At 34.2% G+C, this 17,203-nt stretch overlaps 2 protein-coding genes across 2 annotated transcripts; both read left to right on the top strand.

Moving 5' to 3' along the window:
- Positions 1–12,652: 12,652 nt before the first annotated feature.
- LOC122054086 (anthranilate synthase beta subunit 1, chloroplastic-like) lies at positions 12,653–13,605 on the top strand. The gene is made up of 2 exons (XM_042615926.1): positions 12,653–12,807; positions 12,916–13,605. The coding sequence occupies exons 1-2, from the start codon at positions 12,678–12,680 to the stop codon at positions 13,170–13,172; spliced, it is 387 nt and encodes a 128-aa protein (XP_042471860.1). The 5' UTR covers positions 12,653–12,677; the 3' UTR covers positions 13,173–13,605.
- LOC122050720 (cytokinin dehydrogenase 11-like) lies at positions 13,412–15,479 on the top strand. The gene is made up of 5 exons (XM_042611606.1): positions 13,412–13,421; positions 13,622–13,815; positions 14,274–14,552; positions 14,651–14,913; positions 15,000–15,479. Exons 1-5 carry the CDS (start codon positions 13,412–13,414, stop codon positions 15,388–15,390), a joined length of 1,137 nt encoding a protein of 378 aa, XP_042467540.1. The 3' UTR covers positions 15,391–15,479.
- The last annotated feature ends 1,724 nt before the right edge of the window (positions 15,480–17,203 follow it).

Raw genomic sequence — 17,203 nt, forward strand, 5'->3', positions numbered from 1 at the left:
ACTTAGCCTAGGCTCTATCCTAGAAATCATGCTCCCCTAGAATTGAGCCAGAGCATCTCACAAACACCTAGGCTTACCTTGATTGTACTTGAAAAACATAGAATGGTGTGAGATACATAGGGTACAGCCTGGACTCAAGAATGTTTATATCTGTGCATCAATATGAGTCTGGGCATTAAATACCTAATATATAGTAATCAAGTCAAGTCATCCAGCCCTAGTCAAATGTAACTGGATCTATTGACTTAACTTGACTAACCAAGTGAAAGTTGTTGTCCTCTAGACAATCAGCTAGTAGCTAGATGGTTAGACATGTGGCCAACAAATTAAGTATTTGATTTTTTTTAGGGTTACTCAACTTGCACATTAGGGCTCTGATACCTTACTAAAAGGACCTAATTAACTTGCAATCAAATTGACTCAACTCATGCTTGGACATTAAGGTTTAACCTTATTGCTCCTCCTTGGCCGTTCAGTATTTTGAAATTCTTTATTCAGTTAAATATTTTTCAAAAAAAAATAGTCTTAGACTCTTAATATTTTTTTCAAAATCCTTTGAAAACTTAGTGAAGCTTTGTTCTTTTCAAGATATTATTCAAAAAGCTTGTTCAAAATTAAAAGAATATTTACCAATAAAGATTTGAAAATCTATCTAACAGAGTTTGAAAATTTTAATTTTTTCCCAAAGATTTCAACTAAGTTTCAAAATTGGCTAAAGTTATTTCTCAAAGTAAACTTTTTACTAGCTTAGTTGAAACAAAATTTATCTCTTTAGACATTTAGCTAAGAATTTTACAACGAAAATTAATTAGAAAAAGCTAAGTGTTTGAAAAGTTCTTTAAATTAGCCAAAAATCCTTTCTTTAAAGCTAAGTGTTTTTTTTTCAAAACTTAACTCAATTTTCGTACTTAAGAAAATCCCTTTTAAAAGACTTTTAAGTTTAATGAAAAACCTTTAAATAAAGTCTTTAAAAGCTTAAGTTTTCAAAATTTTGGCAAAACAAAGTTGTTTTGCACTTAAACTACCTTTACTTAGCAAAATTTTACTAAGTTTTTTTTTCCTACAAAGTTTTCCCTACAAAGTTTTAAAAGTCAGGTGTTTAAATGTTATTTTTAGGCTTCAACATTTTTTTCTAAGTTTTTCCTACAAAGTTTTTGATATATGGCAAAGGGGGAGAGTAGGACAAAAATTCAAATTAAGGATATGAGTTCTCTTATTAAGGGGGAGCCTTAACTTTGTAAAATTTAAATTTTAAGTTTACCTTAAATTTTAAAATTTTTTAGCTTGTACTTAACCTATTACTTAAGTATGCTTATGTTTGTGCTTAAACTTCTTATTTTAAAGTATGCTTATGTTTATTTATGCATTTTATTTTACTTACTTCGAATTTGAGTTGTCATAATCAAAAAGGGGAAGATTGTTGGTGCGGGAAGCATCAGACGATCGAACCCAAGTTTTGATAATAGAAAAGGGTTCGAAGTTAAGTAGTCTTGTGATCTAACAAGTTCATGGAGCTTGCAGGAAAGTCCTAAGTGGTACTTAGGCAAAAGTCCTAACTGCGGTTAGGCAGGTGGAAAACCATAGGGGGTGGTAACCCTAGGTCATAGGGGGTGGTAACCCTATGCGGAAAGTCTTGGCGGGTCGAGAGCTTCAAGCAAAAGTCCTAGGGGGTGGCAACCCTAGGTGGAAAGTCTTGGTGTCGCGAACCAGGTGGAAGACTGGACGGGCCGGGAAGAGGAAGTCCAGTAGAAAGTCCGGAAGCTTCGAACGCTGAGCAAATGTCCAGTCGATCTGGAGGATCACACTGGCAACAGGTAAATCTCCTGAGTGGAGTAGGTGAGGGTGTGTTCCCCGTAGAGAGAACAGTAGGCGTCGGGTCGACCTAGGGTTTCCGGTTGGAAATCCGAAGTCAGACCCGGACAGTTCGATGACTGCCGATTATATCATTTATCATATTACTGTGCTAACTTTGTTTTGTAGTGTTTGTGTTTGGGACTAACACATTTTGCAGGAACAAAGAAAGTACATTTGACCTCGGATGAACAGTGTCCGAGGCGCCTCCATGGGGCTTAGAGGCGCCTCGGGTGCGAGCCAGAAAAAGCCAGTGCAGCAGAGCTGAGGCGCCTCGGACCAGGCTGAAGGCACCTTGGACCAGGCGTTGGAGGCACCTTGGATCAGCCTTGAGGCGCCTTCAGTGGGATAAGGTGCACCTAGACCAGAGTTGATCCACGCGTGCGACTCGGCGGCCTAGAGGCGCCTTAGACAGGCTTGGAGGCGCCTCCAGCACAGTATAAAAAGGGGGTCGAGGCAGTAGCTCAAAACAACAACTCCCGAGCAATCCTAACGTTATAAGCTGCTAACAAGACGATCCTGAAGTGCTGCTACAAGTTTCCGACGACCTGGAGCTCCGCTACTTTAAGATTCTGTCGTTCGGTATAATTTTTATTATTGCACTCATTGTAACTCATATTCTGTACTATTGTTTCAAGCTTATAGTTGTTGCCCACCGGAAGCGATCAACGATCGCGGGCCTTAGAGTAGGAGTCGTCACAAGCTCCGAACCAAGTAACTCCTCGTGTCTCTGTGTGTTGCTTTGTTTCCTTTACTTTATTCCGCTGCTTTAACTCGTACGATTTTCGATTCGAAATTAGTGAAAGCCACGAGCGCTATTCACCCCCCCCCCCTCTAGCGCGTCTTGATCCAACAAGGTTGAGGGTGCCCTCCATGGTGTTGGAGGTGCCCTTCACGGGCTTTATAAGCAGGTCTCGAGCAGCAGCTAAACAACAACGAAAATTAGTGATCTTTTCTCTGTGTGCTGCTCAAAGGATTATCTGACAAAGCTGTAACTTAACTCCGAACGACCAGAAGCTTCAAATCTCTTTATTCTTAATTATCGGTATAATTTTTCTGTTCTACTTTTATATTGTACTTCTAAGTGTAATTTTCTGGACTTATAGTGATTGCCCAACCGAAAGCGATCAACGATCGCGGGCCTTGGAGTAGGAGTCGCCACAGGCTCCGAACCAAGTAAATATTGGTAACACATTGTTTCTGTGTTTGTGTTTTATTATCGTCACAGCCTAACCAAGTAAATATTGGAAACACATTGTTTCTGCATTTCACCCCGCTTTAAGGTTAAAGTACTTCATTTATTGAAAGTAATTAAAGATTAATTATGTACATTAAGTGAAGCTTATTTAGTAACTAATTAGTGGTTTTAAGTTTAATTGATTAATCATTTAATTTAGAGTTGATTTAATTTTCTTTTAAGTTTAAGTTATAATTTTAAGTTTTAATTATAGTTTTAAAATTAAGTTTTAGTTAAGTTATTGAGTTAAGTTAAGTTTTAATTTTTGTTAAATTAAGCTATAATTAATTTTTTATTTAAGTTTTAATTAATCTTGGATTAAGTTTTGATTTAAGTTTAAATTGACTTTCAATTAAGTTTAAATAAGTTATTTTTAATTTTAGGCTTTTAATTTTAGTTAAGTTCTTAATTAAATATTCATTTAATTTTTAGTTAAGTTATTGAGTTAAGTTAAGTTTAAAATGAGTTTAGGGATTAAGTTTTAAGTTAAAATTTTAGTTTTAGTTAAGTATTAAGTTAAGTCTTAATTAATATTGTAATTAAAATTAGATTATTAAAATTAAGTTAATATTAGTGGTAACATTATTATTATTATTATTATTATTATTATTATTATTTATTAATTTATGTTTTAGAAATTTTAAGGTTAATTGTTAAAGATAATTAACTAATTCATTAAGGATTAATTAAGTTGATTTTTAAATTAATATTAATTTAATTTTATTTAAGGTTGAAGTACTTAATTTATTGAAAGTAATTAAAGATTAATTATGTACATTAAGTTAAGCTTATTTAGTAATTAATTAGTGGTTTTAAGTTTAATTAATTATTTATTTAATTTAGAGTTGATTTAATTTTATTTTATGTTTAAGTTTATAATTTTAAGTTTTAATTATAGTTTTAAAATTAAGTTTTAGTTAAGTTATTGAGTTAAGTTAAGTTTTAATTTGTGTTAAATTAAGCTATAATTAATTTTTTATTTAAGTTTTAATTAATCTTGGATTATGTTTTGATTTAAGTTTAAATTGACTTTGAATTAAGTTTTAATAAGTTATTTTTAATTTTAAGTTTTAAATATTAGTTAAGTTCTTAATTAAATAATCATTTAATTTTTAGTAAGTTATTGAGTTAAGTTAAGTTTTAATTTTAAGTTTTTAGTTAAGTTATTATGTTTTCATTTTGTTTAAGTTTTATGTTTTCATTAATTTTGAATTAATTTTAAATTAATTTTGAAGAATTTTGAAAAAGGTTATTCAACACATGTTAGATTCAAACTTAACTTTGGGTTAATCAAGCAAGTTTCCTAAGGATAAGTTTTCAGTTAGTGACGAGCTATATGGCCTTCTTGTGTATCAACGGTGGACCACTTTCTGAATACTTTCTAAAATAATCTCATCCAAAGAACTTAATATTAGGTTTTGGTCTAACTAGCTCATGTTTGACTAGGGTAGTTTCGGCCTGACCCACTAAGTCTAATGCACCAAGTAGAATACATAAGATTCAGCCTAGACATGCCTTCGACAAAATTTCCTTGATGTACTATCATCCCAATCCATTTCGATGCTATATTGTTAGGGTTTGGTAAACCTTTTTAACTAACAATTCTAAACTAGGAAGAAAAGTAAACATAATCTTAAACATGCATAGTTGATTAATCAAGTATGTTGAACAGTTTTTTTTATTTGCTTCTCCTGAGTCATAACTTAGATATGGTCTATCTAAGAAGTGAATTTGACTCTTAGGGATAAAATATTAGTTTGATTTGATTGGTTTGGTTGAGCATTTTTTAGGCACTCATGCTTAGACTCGATTTCTAATATTTTGACTAATTAATGACAGATTTGTTTTGTTAGTTTTGTTTGTGTTATAGCTAATTTTGGATATGTTGTACATGACTCATTGTGATCCAAGTATCATATTTAGACACTTGGATCCTAATTCAAACTTTTCCAACATTTTCTTGAGTCGCTCCACTTGACTTTTCAAGTTGGAATTTTCTTCCTCAAGTTTTGCAACTTGAGTTGAAGTTCCAACTTAAACTTAGTTAGTCGAGTCATTCAAGTTAACTTGCTCCTTAAGGTGGTCAATTTCCTTAAGTAGTAAGTTATTTTATTTTTCAGACTTTGTTAATTTTTTAAACAAACACTTAACTAGTTTAAGTAAATTTGACTTGGAATAAAAAGTTACCATATCGGGACTTTCAGAAATGGATACAGATCCATGGCTTCTCTCGGACTTGGTGTTGGTCTCGTACTCGTACTCTTCCTCAGACTCAGAATCTTCATTTCTTGCCATAAAGGCTAGATGGCTCAAGTGCTTTTCTTCCACATCGGACTCCTCGAAGGATGACTTGTCCCACATTTCTTGGAGAGCTTTTTTCCTTCTTGTCGACTTAGGATTTCCCTCCTTTCGATTTGGGCATTTATGTTTGAAATACCCCTTCTTGTTGCATTCGTAACAAATTATTTCTGATTTATTTTGAGTCTGGTTGACCGGTATCTTCTTGGTGCTCCTCTTAAACTTCTTCTTTGTTAGCGGTTTTCAGACCATGTTGACTAGTTCTTCTTCATTTGTTGAGTCCAAGTCTGACTCACTTTCTGATTCATTCTTTGTTCTTGATTTGGTCTCATTGTTTGGTCCTGCATATAAGGCAATCCCTTTCTCGACTTGGCTCAAGTTAGATTTCTTGTGTAATTCTAATTCACAAAATAATTCGTCTAATATAAGAATTGAAAGATCCTTACAAACTTTGTAAGCATTTATTATTGATATCCATAAAGTGTTATGAGGAAAGGCATTTAGAGCATACATTATTGTGTCATTGTTCTTCAAGTGGTGTTCAATCAGGTGGAGGTCATTTAGTATGTCTTTGAGTTGTGCATGTTGTTGGGTCATCATCTTTTTGGAAAATATTTTAATATTAAATAAAATGTTTAACAAAAGATCTCTTTTATTTACCTTTGACTCATCTGTTCTCTTGTGTAATTTTACCAGATGATCCCAAAGTTATTTTACGTTATCGTAGGGCTCGACTCGGTTCAGTTCCTCCATAGTGAGTCTTCATTGGATGGTGTTAATTGCCTTATAGTTCAGTTATATCTTCTTGATCATCGGGGGAGTCCAGTCTTCTGGTTCTATTAGATTTCCATCTACCATCTGAGGTGTGTATCCTTTAAGTATAGTAAACCAAAGCTCGATGTTGGACTTAAGGTAGCACTCCATTCTATTCTTCCGGTAGCTGAAGTTTTTTCATTTGAACTGTGGGGGATGGACAGTGTTGTAGCTCTCTTGGTAGGAGTTCGACATTCTTGCAATCAAAGAGTTAAAAGAAAAAAAATTCCAAGACTCTCGTCTTAGGATTAGTAGTGCGGGATAAAAGACATAAGTGTATAAGAAAAATCTCTTTAAGAAAAAAGAAAAAGTTTTAAAATTTACTCGGAAAACTGTTAAGTAATTTCAGAGTCACCAAGCTCTGATACCAATTGATGGATTAAGAAGAAGTAATAGAGGGGATGAATATCGCTCATTTAAAACTTTTTCTTTTATCGAAAGAAATAGATCAAAGTAAAGCAATGGAAAAAGAAAGAGAAATAAAGATAACTCAGGTGGTTACTTAGTTCAGAGCTTATGTCGACTCATACTCCAAGACCCACGATTTTTTATCATCGTTGGACAATTCACTATAACTCTTTTTTTCGAAACCTTCATAAAGAAGTAATTCATACAAATGAAAAGTATAAGATAGTAACAATCTACTATCTTATTTGAAATTAAGTACATTACAAGCTAAATAAAGGTATACAAAAAAATAGCAATGAAGATCATCGGTACTTTATCAGAGCAATAGCTTGCTTGAAGATGAGTAGCATAGCAGCACGAATGAGAGCTTTAGCACATAGTGAGAATTCGATTGATTTCTACCTCGGACCTCAAGCTTCCCTTTTATAAGCCTTGTTCGGTCAACCAAAAAGTCATTCGATCAACTAATCCTTTCGGTCGACCAATCTCCCTATCGGCCGACTGAACACGCATCCTTCCTTCTTCGTTGAGATCCGATCTTCAGTTAATTAAGAGCAGTAATTGTTCAGTCGATCGATCACCTTGTTTAGTCGATCGAACAAAGCACTTTCCTTATTCATCAAGATTTGAAATTAATTCGCTATTAATTCTTTTATTGTTCAGTCAACTGTTCCCTGGCTTTGGTTAACCGATCGTCCTAGCTTCCATTTTTTTACTTTGGCTCGATCTGATAACTGCTCTGTGTCAACCTAGTTTGGTCAACCAATCTATGGATTCGGTCGACCGATCAAGTTGGTTCCTGTAAACTAGTGTTAAACAAAATATTTCTGCAAAACAAAGTTAGGACAGTAATATAAGATGCATAAGTAGTAAATGACAGTAGAATTGTCTTGATCTCAACTTGGAAATCTTTTTGGTTTTTAATTGGATCAGCGACCTAGGGTTTATTTCTTTTCAGAACATGACCTTATTGTCGCTCCTTTCCTCTAGACATATTTAGACTTTGCCGCTTAGCATCGGATCAGCTCACTAAGACTTCCTCTCGATTTTCGGTCCTCCAAGCCTATAGAGTTTTCTTGCCAAGTGTTGAGTCCTCTCGGCCTACTTGAGCTTCCTGCCTGGCTTCCATGGTCTGCTAAGATTTTCCTGATTGAGTAAACATCCTGCACACTTAGTTAATTAAACAAATATATCAAATCAGCAATAACATTGTTGCTGGTCTTCGTGTTGTTGATATTAAACTTTAAAAGACTAACTTTTTACTCGGATTGAATCATGAGACACACAATATATCAAATCGAACATCTCAAAACGAGTTTCAATTTGATATATTCTATATGCATTCCATGGTTCAATCTCAATCAAATTTATGATTTCTCAAAATTTAAGTCAGCAATAATGTGTTGTTGATCTTAAGAAACCAACAACAACGTGTTGCTAATCTTAAGAAATCAACAATATATTTTATAACTTTAATATCATAGCTTTTGATTCGGGTTGATCTATGGGATGCACAATATATCAAATCAAAGTTCATTCAAAAATCGTTGATTTGATATATTATGCGTCTAATAGTTCAATCCGAGTAAAAAGTTATAATCTTTAAAAGTTTAAGTTAGCAACATGTTATAGATGGTTTCTTAATATCAGTAATACAAGACTAACAACAATGTTGTTACTAATTTAAACTTTGAGAGATCATAACTTTTAGTTCAGATTGAATCATGAGACACATAATATATCAAATCGAAAAAACTCTAAATGAGTTTCGATTTGATATATTATGTGTCTCGTGATTTACCTCTAATAATAAGACCAAATGTTAAAAAATAAAAACAAAAAATACAATACAACGGTGTGAAGATCATGAAAAAAAAATGAATAATATTGAGATGAAATGATGAGAAAATATCACCCATGATGTTTCTTTTAAAATTGACAGAATTGGTCATCATTGCTGAATCACCTTGTCTCTCTGCGCCTCTAGGTGGAGGCAAAGGAACGACGATGGATAACTACCATCAGTGCTCTGACAATAAAGGAAACGGAGATAAAAGAGGAGGCGTGAAGGATTATATTTTTTAAAATAAAAAATAAAAATAAAAAAGAAGAGAGATATTATAGAAAAGAAAATGGGACCAGCTATGTAATTTGGTCCATTCCAAAAGAGGTACTTTTTTGGTCAATATACAAAACCAACTACGTGGTAAATCGCTGAAACATTCTTATACAATATAAAGTTGTACAATGATGGGTTCATGTGCATGACCAAATAAATTTAATTATTTGGCATAATCAATTTCATGTCTGAAAATATATAGATTTCTTAACGAAGATATGATACCACATGTTAATTTATACGATCGTTATATTTATTTTATAAAATATATCTTGAAATCTATATATTTTATATATCTATGCTTGATGATGAAAAAATCAGTATAAAGCAATTATTTTATATATATTGATTTATATATATATATCATGCATTGATTATTATAATTATTATAATTTACATTTGTTACAAATAATAATTATAGATGAGTTATATTTAATTAGTAATCTCAATTACATGAGGTTGCATAAGTTTTAATTTCATATTCCCTTTATTTATTTTCTTTTAAGGCTAGTTAGTTAGTCATAATAATAATTATTTAACAAAATTATTTGGCCCAATAAGAGGACTACTTGAAGGCTGAATATATTGAACAATTTTTGTTAAATCCCCATATTGCGATTACTAACTCCCTCAACTAGGAGCACACCTACCTATAAGATGTCACAACAATCAAGCAAACCCATGTTGATTCGACCGATTCTGTATCTATCATTCAACAAATAGAGATGAATACACAAGCCTCCAAGAAAATAGTAAATCCTAACATTCGATAGACAGAGCTCCTCGTCTAGCAATTAACATCTCAAAAATTTCATTTCACTAAAAGAATCGAATTGTGGATGCTTGAAAAACTACTTGAGTGTCTTACCATAACACCATGACCCAGGGGCATCCTTGAACCACATTTGAACCCTTACAAGGTGGTCTAAGTAAATCTAACTTCCCCTCTAATTATAAAAGGTGTTTAGTTCATATAGAGATGAGTCTATATAAGGATAAAATATGATGTGATGTTCTTCCTGTAGGAGTAGCCCATGTCATTTTTGTTGTGTTCAGTACAATAATTAAACAATAAAACAACAAAAAAAGGAATTTGTCAGAGATGCAGACGAATTAGATCTAATTAGATTAATCCATGATTTTTTTTAATATAGAACTTTTGATTATATTTCTAATCATCTTTGGTTGGCCTTGACTTTACAACCTCTTTGTTAACCATTGAGGATGAAAAAACACCTACTTTTTAAAACATAATGGTTAAAACATCTTATTTACAGACCTACTGAACCTAAGCCTAAATTTAAACCAAGTAAATCGGCCCAATTCTCAAAATAATCCTTCACTTTCTTATAAACCCCAATTTGAAGATGTAGGGAAAAAGTTGGAAATCATGATAGCATTAGTAACTTTCAAAATCATAATTGACTAGCTATTCAATAAAATACCTTTCCCTAAGGGCATTTTCATGATAAACCTAAAAAATAGATTTATTTTTATCACATCACCTCCTGTAACATCAAAAGTTATAAATTCACTAACAACATGTTTGGAAAGACTAAGAATTGAATTCTTAGTGGAATTGAAATTTAATTTCATTGTTTGATATAAAATTTTGATATAGAATCGCTCAAGAATTGAATTCTAATTTCATGAAATAGTGCAAATGTAAATCAGACCAAAACCCATCTGATTTGGATAGAGAATTTACCTTGAAAACTAGAATTACTTAAATGCCCCTTTTAAAACTCCCTTTTTTTTCATCTGCCGATTGCTTGCTCCTGTGCGTCATGTACCAACTTCTTCCCGTGCGCTGGATTGATCAAGAGTGGTATGCTAACACTCTCTTTGTTATTAAATGATTAGTCATGAGGATAAAATAGTAAATGTATAAGAATGAAATTCAATTCAAATAGATTCCAAATTAAGGAATTCAATTCAATTCTGTTATTCACTAATTCATTCCAAACATAATAATTGAATTGAATTCTTGCTGGAATTCAATTCCTAATGGAATTCAATTCAATTCCTTCACTTAAGTTGTTTCCAAACAAGGTGTAAAGATATCCCCAATGATAAATAAATTTATTTTTATCTTATCACCCGTCACATCAACAAAAGTTATAAACTCGGTAATTCATTTCATATATTATAAATTTTATTATATATATATTTTAAATTTTAGTAATTAAATATTTTTTATAATTTAAATATAGTATTTTCAAAAAAAATATTAAATTTACCTTCACTTCATATATCTTTTTTTATAAATTTCATTTTATATTTTTTTTGTTAATAAATAATATTTATAATTTAAATATAGTATTTCAGACTAAAATATATATAGAATTTATTTAAATCTCGAAAATAGAGTACAACAATTAAAAAAAATATTACAATCGATAAATAAAATATAAAGATAATTAATTAATTGACATAGTGATCCCATGCATACTCAGTCGTTGCCAAAAAAAAATGTAAATATATAAAAAAAATAAAAAAAAATGTGTGTTAATTTAGCCGTTACAATTGTGTATATATATATAGTCAAACTTGATGGCGAGATATTAATGGATTAAACCCAAGCCATCCAATGATATAATAGGTTTAAAAATGGAGATTTATTTTCTAAACCCAATAATTTAGTCTCTATTAGGATGCCCTAAAGCCAAAGAGATTCTAGACTGAGTTCCAAAACACAATTAGTAAAGAATTATCCAATGAACTCTCCACCGAGTACGGATCCTTTAGTCTGTGTTTTACGAACCAGAGGATTTGAACTGCTCCCCACCTATGCACACAATTCAACATTATTTATCTAGCCCCAATATTACAATGAACTTTGACCTATGCCTACTTTAATAATAAAAAAACTACAGAATGTTTGATTTGCTTATTTTTTGATAATTAGTATTTTTTTTATTTAGATAATAAATAGAAAATTAATTATAATTCCTACTAATTTATCATATTTTATTTAAAATTTTCATTTTTATATTTGTTATTGAGCCAATAATAAAAAGAGTTATCTAGTTTAACCCCCTTTAATTAATTGAATTTTTTTATTTTTCTTCTTTACTTTTTTTTATGTAAAAGTTTATTTTGCAGGTGAGGATTGTATTTTGTTCATTCGTTGTATAATTCTTGAGTGCAAGTGAGATAATAACATAATATTATCGTATAATAAATTTACTAATATATCATCAAATAAATTTTACGATGCTTTAATTAGTTATATTAAATTTTAAGTTATTAAAACCTTTTTAGTGGTAACTAAGTCAATCTAGATGTTACAAGTAATCAAAAATGAATCTAAGATGTTCAACTTATTATAACTGAATCTAAATTGAGCTTAGCAAAATTCTTCTTCAAATTTAGCTTAGTTTTTCATTTCTATTCCTATTCTCATTCCACCCTACTATCAAACTCATATCTATAGTCATTCCTATCATTTAACCAAACGCCCTCTATTTAACTTGGCTTCGAGTTCAGTTGATTTAGATGTTATTTGATGGTTGAAAATTAATTTGAGTAGTTAGTGAATTTTATATTATAATTTTATTTATTTATTTTGATTTTTTAAAATCTATTTATAAGTTTGAAGAAAAATTTATTGATGATTATAATTAATAAATTTTATTTATGAATACATGTGATTTAATTTAATAAGTTATTTAAATTTATTTATTTATTTGAAATTTATTAAGATGTGTTTGATTACTTGCACTTAAAATTTAAACTTCCAATTCTGATATTAAATTATTAATTTTAATTTAGGAAATATTACTACTACTACTGCTTACCTTGGCTTTTCCTAAGTTACCCAGCTTCATAGCCAATGGGGGCCTTCCCTGAAGTGGGACCCACTCGAAGGAACTCCCCCAACCCTGCTATTTATACCCTCCGGCCTCCTCTTCTTTCTCACCTCAAAACTTGTCCCTTTCCTTCCTTCTCATGGCGTACTCCTCTCTGCTCTCCCTCGCCCCGAAACCCTACGCCGCTCCCCAAACCCCACGCAACGGCGGCCCACGCCGGCTCTCTTCCGTCGGCGCTACCGCCGTCTCCCTCCCTTCTCGATCTCCGGGTGAGTCAATGGTTGGTCTTTGTTTATGGTTCGTGTTGCGCGCTTGTTTGGGGTCTCATTTTTTTGGATCGTGTTGCACGCTTGTTTGACCTCAGCTGCTTGCTTTAGGTCTCAGTCGTGGACGTCTTTCCCTTGGGAGGAGCACCCTGCCTACAACGCTTAGAGTTTCCGTTGTCGGGAATGGCGCTGCAGTTTCAGTGAGTTCAAAGGATGAAAGGCCTATCGTTGTAATCGACAATTATGACAGCTTTACCTATAATCTCTGCCAGGTAGTTTTAGTTGGAAAGACGCCGTATAATAAGTTCGGGTACTCGCATACTTTTTGCCATTGCTTTCAGCGATGTTGGTTATTTGAATGGTTATGATTATTGGTATCTTGTAGATACTTGATATCATTTCTGAAATTTGCATTGAATTTGTTTCTTAATTGTCAGTAAACAGATGATATGAAATTCAAAGCTCGAAATTTTTAGATCTCTGCTATTTACTTGTTGGACTCCGATGTATATGCATGACATAGTACTGCTGTAATGAAATTATCGGAGATTGTCATTAAGGGGCATTTTTTTAGTATCATAGATAATATATGATTTTTTCCACCAAAATGATCTCTTGTATTTAGGATTATGTTGTTTGATACTTTGCTCGCCGATCCCACCTAGTGGGATAAGGCTTGGTTGTTGTTGTTGTTATTGTTGTTTGATACTTTGATGTTAACCCATAGCATCTGTGTTACCTTGGAAATATGATCCTGCAGTTTTGTTTACTATAAAATAAACTTTCTATATTCTGATTGTTTCTGAATGATTGACAGTTAACTTCTGCAATAATAATAAACTACCGCAGGTTGCCAACGTGGTGGAGATGGAAGTGGTGACGCCCGATGGAATGCGCCGCCTCTGCTCCCCCTCCTCCAACTCCGACCTCTTCTTCGCCGTCCTCGGCGGCCTCGGCCAGTTCGGCATCATCACCCGCGCTCGGCTCCCGCTCCTCGCCGCCCCTAAAATGGTGAACCTCTGTTTACTCTGCTTTGTCCGGCGAAGTTAACTGAACATTTTATCTAGTGCCCGGAGAAGTACATTTCACTTGACCCAGATTTTTATTTGATATTTCGTAATACACCTTACAATTTTGTTATTCTTACCATTGGCACTATTGCTGAAACATCTTTATACTTCCTCTGCTGTTAACAGGAAGGGCGGGGTGAATTGATAATATTTGAAAAAGTATGAGATACAAACGATAAAATTAAAAGATACAGCAATATTTTGATATTACATAATAGCGTAGTACAGGGTGTAAACTAATAATAATGAAACGACATGGGCCATCGGAAAACAGTAAAGGACTAAAGAATAAGATTTTGAAATCTATTAGGGGCAGAATGAGATTTTTGAAACTGGGAGGGTTGTGAAAATTTCATTTGAATCCAATAAATTTCCTAAATTCGCAATTCGTGGACGCAGGTGAGGTGGAGACGGGTGGTGTACACGGACTTTGAGATTTTCGCCGGCGACGCCGAGTCGCTTGTGACTCAAGCCGACTCGTCGACCTTGGATTACGTGGAGGGGTTTGTGTTCGTGAACGACGTGTCGGATCCGGTGAGCGGATGGAACTCGGTGCCGATTCTTCCCGACTCGGCCTTCGACCCGTCCGAGTTTCTGGCCGACTCCTCCGGCCCCGTCCTCTACTGCCTCGAGCTCGCTCTCTACTACGACGACCGCGCAGCTGACCACGTTGACGAGGTAAAGCAAGGAGCAATCGATCCCCTAAAATTCTCCGGTTTCACGGTGGCGATTTGGTGATTTAAGTGTTCCTGATTCTTGGTTTGGGGTTTGGGCAGCGGGAGGAGGAGACGCTGCGGCGGTTGCGTTACATGAAGGGGGCGGAGTTCTCGGCGGACGTGGGCTACGTGGAGTTCCTGTCGCGGGTGGCGAAGGTGGAGGCGAAGGCGCGCGCTGGCGGGACGTGGGAAACGCCGCACCCCTGGCTGAACCTATTCATCTCCGCCGGTGATATCGTCGATTTCGATCGCCATGTGTTCCAGTGCATCCTCCGCCGGGGAATAGGCGGGCCGATGCTCGTCTACCCCATGCGGCGGAGTGGGTGAGTTATCTCTGTTCTCTCGATTGGGCGGCAAAGGCGCGACCTTTAGTGGTTTAAAATTGTGGCGGCGGCTGTGGGCTGATCAGGTGGGACGATCGGATGTCGGTGGCGCTGCCGAGGAGCGAGGTGTTCTACCTGGTGGCACTGCTGCGGTTCATCGCGCCCGGACCAGGGGAGGCGGGGGAGGCTGCGAAGGCGGCGGAGGAGCAGAACCGGCAGATCCTGCGACACTGCCGGAGTAAGGGATACGACTTCAAAGTATACATCCCTCGATACGATAACGAGGCCGATTGGGCGGCGCACTTCGGCGGAGGCTGGGGCAGCTTCGTGCAGCGGAAGCGGCGGTACGACCCGATGGCCGTCCTCGCCCCGGGGCAGAACATCTTCTCCCGGGCCCGCCCGCCCGCCCTTGCCGTCGCCCCGGCCACTGAAAGCATTGCGCCGCCGCCGGCGACCGTCGACGATAGGGATGACTGATGGTTTGATCGAAGGAACCCAAAAAAATTTGTATTTTCATTCCAATTGTTTCAAAACTATTCCATTCTGTCCCTATTTTTTGAGCTAATGTACAAATGCATTTCCTTCAGTGAAAATTTTAGTTTACTCCGCACACTGCTTATTCTTATAAATAACCCCTTATAGTTTCATCATTATTCTTCTACTTCTCATATTTTATAATTGCAGTCGAAATGCCCCTTGCTGTTTCGTCATTCTCAAGTTACCCTCCCATGACAATTATAATAAATAAAAAAAATTATACATTTTATAATTTTATAATTTTTTAAAAGAAAAAACTTATCGTATAGAGATAAAGTGAGTCTCCTCGTACTCCTCAAGATTCTGTACGCATAGAAGTACGTAACTATGAGTTGCTTAGCCATTATTTTCTACGTCTGCTCGTTGAATTTAGGTACAAATTTTCATATAAATTCGAGACCGAATAAACAAAAATAGAGAGAAGAAAAGATGTGCAAAAGTAAGAAGGGAAAAAAAAACAAAAGAAAAGAAAGGAAAGGAAAAGAAAAAGGGCATCCACCGTATGGTCCACTTTTTAGGGTAGCGAACAATATCTGATCTACCTTTTTAATGCCAAATTTTGTGACTTTTGCATAAAGCAAGATTCTGACAAACCTTGGTAAAAATTATATATCTATAGTAAAGAGAGAGGGCTGTGAATCAAGTAGGGTCCAATTGGATTGTGTTTGACATTTGTATCGGACTTGATTGTATTTGTCGTTCATGAGTCGAACTATGCATAATCCAATCAGCTTAGCTTAAAAATATTAAAAATTTAAATAATCATAATATATATGTTTTAAAAAAAGTTTAGTGTAACTTTGTAGCAAAATTTAACTAACTTCTGTTATTTAGGAATATAAGGGTAATACAATGTGTGAATAAATATTTTTATTTGATTATATACGGACTAATTCTGTATTTCAAATGTATTAATTCGTGAGGTATTATATTCATCAATAAAATCTCATTTATATAAAGTATTAAACTTAGTACAATAAGCTGTTGATTTGCTAATATTCATAAATCTTCCTACTGTTTTTTTTCCCAAAGGCAAAATTGACAAATAATAAGTCCTATAACTTTTATTTAAAAAGTAAAAAAAAATAAAATAATGATCATCAAATATCTAGCTCAGTAAAGTTGAGTTCCTCCAAGTGCTTTACAGAATAGGGCTTCACGCCCAACGATGCAGATTTGGAAATATCCCTGCATGCATGCATGCATGCAAGAGCTTCCAACGCAGAGTGTGCTTTTGAAGTGAGACCACTTCCACTCTACTCAACTTTAATTTCAACCCGCCTCTCTCTCTCCAATATAAGAAACTATGTTTCCGATTTATCTTAGCCGATTGTATAGGACCTTGATTTATCATTAATATCATGATTTATCTCTTCCTCATATTTTAATCATTTATACTAATAATTAATAGTCATTTATGATTTATTTTTTCTATTTTATTTTAGAAATGAATTGATAGGGACACTGAAGATAAGTAAATCAATTTTTGTCACATAATTTATCATCCCCTCGGAACAATACATGATTCGAAATATAAGATACTGTCACATGAGATCTTAGGATCAAAATTTGACATGTCGGAATATATTTTTTTCATATCTTAGTCACCTACATTAATGATTAGTAATCATTTATTATTTATCTTTTATATGTTAGCCTAAAAATAGATTGACTAGAATATTAAAATCATCTTTTACCTAATTTCATAAGTTATTTCTTCCCTATTGAATTAATATCAACTTTTACTCCCATA

This window comes from Zingiber officinale, chromosome 3A (genome assembly GCF_018446385.1).
Source record: "Zingiber officinale cultivar Zhangliang chromosome 3A, Zo_v1.1, whole genome shotgun sequence".
In the NCBI taxonomy this organism is placed as follows: domain Eukaryota; kingdom Viridiplantae; phylum Streptophyta; class Magnoliopsida; order Zingiberales; family Zingiberaceae; genus Zingiber; species Zingiber officinale.